Here is a 10287-nt window from a genome sequence, read left to right on the forward strand (position 1 = left end):
GTGGCCCTTGAATCCCGGTGATCCCACAAAAGGGAAACGAGGTGGCGCACGAGGAATATCGCCCACGTCGATCTTCGTCCACACACGTGCGGTGTCGAAATCATCATCAATCTCTGTGTCGCTCTCATCTGAAGTCAAATAATCAATCAACGACTCACCAGAATCACTTTCCAATTCGTAGTCGCTTTCACTCGAAGTTTCAGAAACTGCGCGCTGTTTCCTTTTTTTTTCCTTGTTTCGCAACGCGTGGACACACATCGTGCGGCCGCCCGGACGACGCCATTTCTAAAGTTCAGTGTAGCCAGCAGCCTCACGAAAAAACGTCTAAATTCAGCTAATTTCACCGGTTTTGACTTCTCCTGCCATCTGTCGGTCGTTCTAAGAAGCTCCGTGATACAGACGAGCTGAATTCGTCCTCAGGATCGTTGTATTGATAATGCGGACTCTGGACGAGCTGTACTCGTCTTCAGGATTATTTGTGCGTAAATGGTGGACGAGCTCAGCTCGTCTTCCGTACTGAAAGGGTTAAACATGTATAACCAACTAGGCCAACAGAGTACTCTACTCCTCATTATTTGCGTGGCACTTATCCCCTTTTGGTCCTTCTATATCTGTGTACTGTGGTATTACGCAATCAGAAAACAATGACTGTTTCGTTCACCCTTGAACCTACACGACAGCAGACTAGTACCTGGATGAATTGCGATGTGACCAGTGGAACTGGTAGTTTTTAATACAAGTTGTGTCACCTGACATAAGCAGCATGAACTCCCAAGTGCAAGAGGTCATATTCTGTTGTTTGCGTTTCTGTTTATCCCGGTAATACAAATGTGCTCGCTGTTGGTGGTTCCATCACGGCGCCACATGTTTTAAAACCAGCAGCGTGCTTTGGGCAGCTGTGAGTGGAAATCAGGGAGCATTTGTGGTAGAGCCATATCGATATGATATGGCTCTACCACGTAAATGGTGGACGAGCTCATATGCTCGTGACCATGGGGTGTGGCATCTTTAATGCCTTTGCGTTTTAAGTCAGGTTACATGTCTTCCTTGACAGTACCGTTTTATTTCACATTTTCCTCTTCAATGTGTCCAGAGTGTTCCACTGTAGTTGCCTTCACATGTGCTTTCTTCTCTTCTAAGCAGTTTGTTCCAATTTAGAATGTACACCGACTGCTTTTAGTCTTACTCCAGTAAATAAATATTTACTAGAATGATCTAATCAAAACTGGAGGAGGGTGACCAATTGTAAACTTTTCCTTTTTAGCGAGTGGTCTCACTGGGACCAGCTCCTCGGAGCAAGGTAAGCCACATTTTCGTATTCTTGTAGAAGTCATACTTTGCTTATTGCTTGGTTGCATTGAAGTCCAAATCAGCAAATGATAAAAGTCGCAATGTTTCAGTTGAGAGGTCTTCGTGCTGGGCAGCAGCTCTCAAAGTGATTACTTCGAAACTCCTTGGTCGAGCAGATCATTCTTTGGTTCCATCAGCACCCACATCGATCACCCTCTCACCCTAACGTTTTAAGATTGAGAAAGACCAATTTCGCAGCTCATTCTAATATCTGTACTTTTTCAGTTCTGCTATCATTGCAATAGAGCTCACGCAGGTTGGTTTTTAAACTCTTCTATTCTTACTGGTATAATGCCCGGTGGTCAGCATTATGGTTCACGGAGACAGGGGAGTTCGCAAACCCTAGCAACAAACTTTGTTGCTGGTTGCTAGGGCTTGTGAGATGACAAATTGTGAGAGCCTCTGGTCTGGGGGTTACTAGCAACTTGCCAAAATATCCCCCTCCTCTCTTCCCCGATCTTTAAGTGGCAACAACTTTAGGTAAAATTGTTGCCAGCTTGCATTGTACTTGGAGTAGAAGAGCTGAAAAGTCAGCCTGGAAGAAGTCTGTTGCAGTGGTAGAATGAAGAAAACAGTAAGCATATTACTCCAAAGGTGAACATATTTGACAGAATTCTGTCTGGTTGGGTAGAAAATCAGGAAAAAAGGAATTTGCCTACCAAATGTGGAAAAGATCTGGAAAGAGATAGTCCCAACATTTCGAAACTATTTGTTTCTTCTTCAGGGGATGAATAATAATAATAATACTTTTATTGAATGAAAAAATAGCATGTACAGATTCAGGCCTACCGAAGCCTCATCGGGCTTGAAAGGTAGTGCCTGGCAGACAGTGACAAAGTAAAGCAATGACAGTAAAACACAAAAACCCCACATAGATAAATCAAGCTATGACACACACAGAAAAGAAATCTTTATACAATTCTATTTCTGAGCGCTTTTTTCAGTTTGTATTTTGTACTAGCACAAAACATTTTCATAGGAAGCTTGTTAAAATACGAGGGAACATAGTAACGGCGCATGCGTTCGCCATATCTTGTGCTGCACCGAGGTATACAGTAACGTTTTTTTGGCCTTAGGCAACGGGCTGGGGCATAAGGTACTTTAAAAGAACTATTGTAGAAATGACGAAAAAGTACAGTTTCTATCAACAGAGAGTTGAAATCCGGAAAGCATAATGCTCTAAATACGTCAGTATCTTTATCAAGACTTAAATCATAAGAAATAACTTTTAACAAAGAACGTAAAATTGAATTGATTCTTATTTTCCATCGAAGGGCACAGTGGCCGTACACAGTTATTCCATAACGAAGCACACTATAGCCCAGGGCATGAATGATAACCTTACGAACGGATAATGGCATAACGTATCTAACACTGTACATCAAACAAGACACCGCGCGAAGCTTCTTACAGATATGAGCGAGCTGTGAATTCCAGGCAAGATCGCTATCAAAAATCAAACCAAGGTATTTAACTGTAGATGTGTAATTCACAGGGGTACACGCGCAATTAAGACAATTAGACGTGTGCAAAAAAAGCGGAGAAGTGAGACTGACTCGTTTTAATGGGCTATGAAAACAAATTAGTTGAGTTTTTGTCGTATTAATAGAAATTAAATTTGCATCAAACCAGTCCATTGCCCTATTTGCCGCATTTTGAAGCAAAGAGATTGCGTGCAAATACTTAGAAGCGCAGGCTACAATTACAGTATCGTCCGCATATTGAAATATTGAAGTGGGCACGGTACTAGAAAGATCGTTCACATAAATATTAAATAATAAAGGACTAAGTACTGAACCCTGCGGAACACCAGCTTTAATTATCGAGAAGTTACTTCGAAATTGTTCAATCGAAACACATTGGCGCCTATCCTGAAGAAAATTTTGTAACAGCAATAAAAAGGAACCGTGAAATCCCACCATTGACAGCTTATTTAGCAACAAACGGTGACATACACTATCGAATGCCTTACTGACGTCTAGAAATAACGCGCACGCGACTTGATTCCGCTCAAACGACGAGTTCAGCAAATCAGAAAAATCTTCAAGTAACATTTGAGTGCCTCGACCTTGCACGAAACCGTACTGAGAGGGCGACATAATACGATGCTTATCCAAAAAGCGTGTCATGACCAAGCACAAGTGTTTTTCTAACAGCTGAGCAATACCTGGTAAAATTGAAATCGGACGATAATTTTCAATATTATTTCGCGCTCCAGCTTTGAAAAGCGGGATAACGATTCCCGTTAAGGATAAAGGATGTCAGTCTCTTCATCTTTTAGGTGTTACATCACTTTGTCTTTGTCGGTGTTGTTGGGTTAGCTTCGTCGTGCCCTATCCGTTACCCCATTGTGGAGGCCGTTCACATATAACGTAGGAAGTGTCCCTAGTGACCTATTGATGATGTTTGAAGTGTGTTGAATATGCCATGATTCAATGAGCCGCCTCCTAAGTAGATTTGGTGCCGTGTCCAGGATGCTTGCGTTTTCAAATGCAATACGGTGGTCGAGGTTATCACAGTGTTCAGCGAAAGCACTGCGCTCTTTGTCAAAGTTTCTCACATCGTTCTTATGTTGGCGAAGCTGGTCGTGAAAGTTCTTTGTTTCGCCGATGTAAGAGGCATGGCACTGGGAGCATGGGACCTTATAAATGACACCTTAATTGGGCCTTCGCCTTCGGTGGTCTGTTCTTAGGGCGAGGTAGAAAGCATCCGACACTGGTTTGTGAGCAACCAGGACGTGTTTTTTTGCAAACAGTCGGGATAGCATCTCGCTTATCCCTTTCTTGTAAGGGATGCTAATCCGTGCTATCGGTTTGGAAACTATCTAAGGTTGTTTCATCCAATTACGGTTCTGACGACGGATGACGTGGTGAATGAAGTTACCGGGGGAGCCGTTCTTCCTTAGGTCGTCCATGATAATCCGTTCCTCCTTTCTTTTGTCGTCCTCAGATGAGCAGAAGGTGTTGGTTCTGTTAAAAAGAGTAGAAACGACACATACCTTATGGCCGACAGGGTGGTTGGAGTCCTCCAACCATTACCTCCAGTTCGACTCCACCCACCGTCGGCCATAAGGTATCTGTCGTTTCTACTCTTTTTAACAGAACCAACACCTTGTGCTCATCTGAGGACGACAAAAGAAAGGAGGAACGGATTATCATGGACGACCTAAAGAAGAACGGCTCCCCCGGTAACTTCATTCACCACGTCATCCGTCGTCAGAACCGTAATTGGATGAAACAACCTTCGACAGTTTCCAAACCGATAGCACGGATTAGCATCCCTTACAAGAAAGGGATAAGCGAGATGCTATCCCGACTGTTTGCAAAAGAACACGTCCTGGTTGCTCACAAACCAGTGTCGGATGCTTTCTACCTCGCCCTAAGAACAGACCACCGAAGGCGAAGGCCCAATTAAGGTGTCATTTATAAGGTCCCATGCTCCCAGTGCCATGCCTCTTACATCGGCGAAACAAAGAACTTCCACGACCAGCTTCGCCAACATAAGAACGATGTGAGAAACTTTGACAAAGAGCGCAGTGCTTTCGCTGAACACTGTGATAACCTCGACCACCGTATTGCATTTGAAAACGCAAGCATACTGGACACGGCACCAAATCTACTTAGGAGGCGGCTCATTGAATCATGGCATATTCAACACACTTCAAACATCATCAATAGGTCACTAGGGACACTTCCTACGTTATATGTGAACGGCCTCCACAATGGGATAACGGATAGGGCACGACGAAGCTAACCCAACAACACCGACAAAGACAAAGTGATGTAACACCTAAAAGATGAAGAGACTGACATCCTTTATTCATCCCCTGAAGAAGAAACAAATAGTTTCGAAATGTTGGGACTATCTTTTTCCAGATCTTTTCCACATTTGGTTGGCAAATTCCTTTTTTCCTGATATTACTTCAAAGTGTGGAACTGCTTTGCTCATGACTGCAAGTTATCAGATTGTTTGGCCACAAAGGACGGGAGAGAGACTTCAAAACTAATTTTAATTGCACTCCAGTTCGTAGAAAGAATAACACACAGAAGGACGAGACACAAACACAAACACTCACATACACAGGGACAGGACACGAACACAGGCACGCATACAATCTTTCTGATTTTATCTGTGTCTGTTTGTGTGTCTGTGTTTGTGTCCTGTCCCTGTGTGTGTGAGTGTTTGTGTCTTGTCCTTCTGTGTGTTATTCTTTCTACGAACCGCAGCGCCTTTCACCAACATGCTCCCTTTGCTTCTAATTTTAATTGTCAGAGAGAGGCTAACAAAATTTGCACCATGTGTCTACTATGTTAGCCAACTGTTCTGGGCCGAAATAATTTTTGTCATTACATTGTGGTTCAGCCTCATCGACATCATCTGGGCAAAGCCTGACCAGAGTGGACGGTGCCCTGGAGGCGCCTTCAGGTTCCATTGAGGAACTCCCGGCAGGAGCTGGGATGACGTTGGGGGCCTCAAATTGTAAGTCCTCCAATTTTTACTGTATGCAACCAAGCACAACACCAGTCAGTGGTCCTTGTGTTAGCCTTTTTAATGTTTTATTTCCTAACACCGGCCTAACCAAAGGAGCTTTGACATGTGGTTTTTTTTTATATATATATATATATATATATATATCCCTTGACGTCAGCCATCTTGATAGTGTCAAAATGAAAGTGTGAAGTATTAATGCTCAAGGTCTGAATATTTGGTGAGTAACAACTGGCCACAAGGTGGTGGGCACTCCAGCTTTTCTCCGGGTATTTTATACTCAGAAACCTGTAATCTAACTTGCGAAAGCAAGGGCCTGCCGGCCTGTTTAACCACTGTTATAGTAGACTTGTTTGCACTGGCTGTCCTAGTTTAAGTGTGCCGGGCTGGCATTTTGAACCTGTCGGCTGCAGTGCTGGGATATGGTTTCCAAATTAAGCTTAGGAGTTTAAGAATGTTGGAACATTCATATCTTTTATTCAGCATGATTCTACTAGGAGCCAAATGTGGGAATTACTAGCTAGTAATTAGCTTGTCAGCTTTGGACCTTATAGCGTAACCATCATTTATCTTTTTTTAATGCTTCAGCTGAATAGTGCATGAATAAGAGGTAATTGCTGTAATGTGTTTCCCACTGGCAGTGACACAGCTACCTTTTTTTTTACAGCTAATTTGTATAGTGTTTCCTAGTATAGCAGCCGTTGAGTTGTACTGTCAAAATAGCTGAAATAACTTTGCTGACTATGATTGCACCTCCTATGTTAGTTATGGTGCAACAAGGTTGCTGATCAGCTTATGAGACCAGCTCTACCCAATGCTATCTCCTTCACTCTGGGGACTTCTCAACATATTCCTTGCATTGGTGGAAAACTGATGTAATTTTTTGTCTACCATTTGTTGCATTGACATGATTGATGCACAGCTGATACAACCTGGCTGGTTTATGACGGCTTAATGCAGCCCTTTTTCATACAGCCATGTGCTTTCTTTTATGGTTCAAATATGAGATAATAAAGATCAAGGTTAAATATAATTGTTTGTTTTTTTGTATTTGCAGGCTCCTGCTATGCACACTGCAAAATATATATTTTATTTATGAATTTTTTCACACCATTTATACAATGGGCAAAGTGTGTGCAACCACGGTGTGTTAGTTGTGTACTCCAAAACTACCATCTGCAGGCAGCCTCAAATTTAGCACACACATAACAGTGCTTGTCTCTTAGCGAGTGCAGTCATAAACATATATATTTTTAGGTTCACGGCTCCTGATGATTTCTTTTATCAGTCAAGCCATATTAATCTTTTGCTTTTAAAGAAGGGAAAGACTGGTGTCCGCTAGTGCTGCACAGCTTACTTCTCCATAGGACCCAGGGCCAGAGCTTGATAATGCATTACTCACCCTAATTAATCTTCCATTTCAGGTCCAGAGCAGTCTCCAATAGTTAAGCTGGTGCTTGAGCTTCGGCTACAGAATGGGGAGATTTTGCGGCAGTTGGGGGCGATGCAGCAGGACATTAGAAACTTAAGTTTTAATTTATCGCAAATGAAGGCCTCAATGTCTGCTGCACCGCCTTCGCCGGAAATGGCTCCAGAGCCGTCGCGGGCGCCCCTTCCAAAGCTGCCCGCGGCGACTATGGAAGAATTCAGGGAATTGGAAAATGCCCTGAAGGATAAAGCTACAGCCACAGCCCTGGTATGTTGCACTTTCCTCCTTTCATATGATGATTTTTCCAACATGCACTGCAGTGCTTGTCGCTGGCTCATAATGTCGACTATCATACTCGGCCACTAAACGGGTGGACACTGCATTTGCTTTACTCAATGTTAATAAATGATGGCTTTTCAGTATGAAGAAAAATGAAAACTGGTTGTGTCGTCATAGCCGTGTTTCTGTGTTTGATTTGGTATTTGGTCATGCTTCTACATTTCCGTTGTCCCTTGTCTTTCACAGCAGCTGGAGGTGGCTACGTGGGTCAGGGCAACTGACACGGTTGCCGAGGCCTGCCGAAGCCTTCTGGAAAGGGCCCTCAAGAAGGAGGTCCAAATAAAATTTAGCCTCCTGGGCCGGAAAGGCAAGCTACCTTTCCGGGGGACCCTCCTCTGCCACATTGTGACAGGTATGATTATATTTGCTTAATTGATCAACACATTGATAGATCCTTGTTATTCGAGTTTGCTGAAGTGCATGCAACTGCTTGACTGTTATAGCATGTCACTTTCAAATCAAATCCTTTATTTGTGCCTGTGATGTAGCATATAGTACAGGCACTGGGAGGCAGACAAAAACCCAGCAGTTGTTGGCTTGACAAGGTTTGCACACTTGTTCACTCAGCAAGCAGCAAGGTGACAAATGTGATACAAAGAAAAATATAAGAGAAAAAGAATTGCACCAATAAATGTTAGTAAACACTATAAACTATTTGGGGATTAGTTTACAGAGCTTGAAACATGATTTGTCTCCTCGAAGTGTGGTCACAGGTTCTATTTGTACTTTTTGTCATAATAATTGGTTTGGTGATGATGGGAGATGATGCTTTAACATTTGTGTGCAGTGGTTATAGTTCAATTATGAGGAACAGTTTATAGGCTACCATCACGTAGGTTACAGGCAGTAGTGATCTCAGTCAGGTGAGGTATGGAGGGTAATCTCAGTGTGTTAAATTTATTATACTTTAATTATGTACCATATGGTGCTAGAGAATATTCACATTGGCTAGTATTTGGAAGAAGGTTCATTGTATGAAAAAGATTTTTAGTCTTGAGTGTTATATTTTACATTTACAATAATACACACAGCCTTTTTCTAAAGTAAGTTCGTTTTCAACAATGCTTCTAATCTGTTATAGCGTAACATATTTAGTTCAAAAGGCCTATTATAGTGCCTGAAAATTCTAGCTATGCCTGAATGCAGCATATACTCTATCTCACAAGTTGCATGCAGTGTAGTGCAACTGTAGCCCTTGTCAGCCAATCAAGATTATAAATGCACCAGTGTACATGTGTTCTTACACAGCGTATCAGTCTTCGCCTGCATTGTCTGGTCTCTGTAGAAGCCATTACAGGCAATTAAGTTATTCCTTACAGTCTGCCGAGTCATTCCATATGCCTGAATAGTTCATACTCTATAAATACAGCATAATCTCGATGATAGGGATTACCCGGGAACACGAAAAAATATTCATATAATCCTGAATTTGTTTAATCCAAGACAAGCTAACTTGTGTGTATACTTTGTCTGTGATGTTTGTTTGCACTCTTCTGCCCTTGTAGTTGCTCATAAGCCCCATCCAAAATGCATAAAGCTGCGCAGCGCTTTCTCGGCTCATATTGCTTGCACTTATGGTGCAGCATGGAACATCAAGAGCGTTAAGTGTTTCTACCATCGACGACAGCTTTGTTGGGCATGTGAGTTAACCTTGGCTCGTTGGGCTGTGAGCCAGGCATGCTGCCGCTTGGCCAGCATAGACTGGAGGTGGAGAGGGGGCCAGCGGCAACTGTGCGTACTCTCTTCCCCTCTAAGACCAGCTGCGCCCACCCACTCGTTTCGCATGCACCGATGGTTCACGTGCTCATATCACCCGGGACGACTTGAGTACTGTTTGTATCATCCTGAATGGCAATATATTCAATATTGCCCGGACCATCTTTAAATTCACGTGACCCTGAAATTCCGGTCAATCGTTATTGTATCATCGACATTTGACTCTGTGCAATCTGAGCCGTACCGGAACTTGTAACCGCATTGGGTACTCCTCCACCTCGTCGCACCTTGCAGCTCCACACTGCACACAACCACTGAGACAGAGTATAGCTGTGCAGTGCTGATGGGAACCTCTTCTTAGAATAGAAGTGTGGTCATTAGTATAGTAATCAGTAAAAGAGAGGAGCATGTTGCTTCTCTGTACCTAGCTCTTGACCTGACATCTGTATTTTAATTACTACTGCTCTGGATAGAGATTTAACCCTGGTTGGATCCAATTTCCTGATCCTAAGACTATTCTAAATATCAGCGGCAACCGTTATGCCTTGATGTTTAATGCAGAACGTTTAAAATTTCCACTTTCAGAGACCATCAAGAGTGCGAAGGCTGCCAATGTGCCAGATGTCGAAAAGGCCATTGGCAAGTACCTGGCCGGTGCTGTGGACCGGGAGGGGGGCAGGCGCCAGAGGTTTTGCCGCCAAACAGAGGCCAGTCAACTGCCAACTGGCGATGTGTGAAGTGCAAAAAAAAATAGCACAGAAAGTTGTTTTCAAAATAAATTTTTAGCAAAGAAATTTATTTGTTCATTTGCATGGCAAACTAAAATGCACGCAATATTTTCTGATGGTAAAATTATATATTTTTAGCCTGCATGTTGCAAAGAAAATCTTCAGTGTTATCAATACAAGAGAGCTAAAACTATTATCTGTTGTTGCAGTTGTACATTATATTGCCAAATATCGGGA

At 42.8% G+C, this 10287-nt stretch overlaps 1 protein-coding gene across 1 annotated transcript; it reads left to right on the top strand.

The window, feature by feature from the left end:
• Positions 1-1287: 1287 nt before the first annotated feature.
• On the top strand, positions 1288-10068 carry LOC115327885. Its single transcript, XM_040220477.3, has 5 exons — positions 1288-1300; positions 5713-5829; positions 7263-7534; positions 7793-7958; positions 9908-10068. Exons 2-5 carry the CDS (start codon positions 5808-5810, stop codon positions 10057-10059), a joined length of 612 nt encoding a protein of 203 aa, XP_040076411.3. The 5' UTR covers positions 1288-1300; positions 5713-5807; the 3' UTR covers positions 10060-10068.
• Positions 10069-10287: the final 219 nt, after the last annotated feature.

The sequence above is a fragment of the Ixodes scapularis genome, unplaced genomic scaffold (genome assembly GCF_016920785.2).
Source record: "Ixodes scapularis isolate PalLabHiFi unplaced genomic scaffold, ASM1692078v2 PGA_scaffold6__148_contigs__length_123643588, whole genome shotgun sequence".
Lineage (NCBI taxonomy): Eukaryota > Metazoa > Arthropoda > Arachnida > Ixodida > Ixodidae > Ixodes > Ixodes scapularis.

Bases quoted from the DNA above. Each gene is read 5' to 3' on its own strand.
- LOC115327885 (XM_040220477.3), top strand. From the start codon at position 5,808: ATGACGTTGGGGGCCTCAAATT. The intron at 5,830-7,262 runs GTAAGTCCTCCA...CTTCCATTTCAG, and splicing joins GACGTTGGGGGCCTCAAATT to GTCCAGAGCAGTCTCCAATA. The intron at 7,959-9,907 runs GTATGATTATAT...TTCCACTTTCAG, and splicing joins CCTCTGCCACATTGTGACAG to AGACCATCAAGAGTGCGAAG.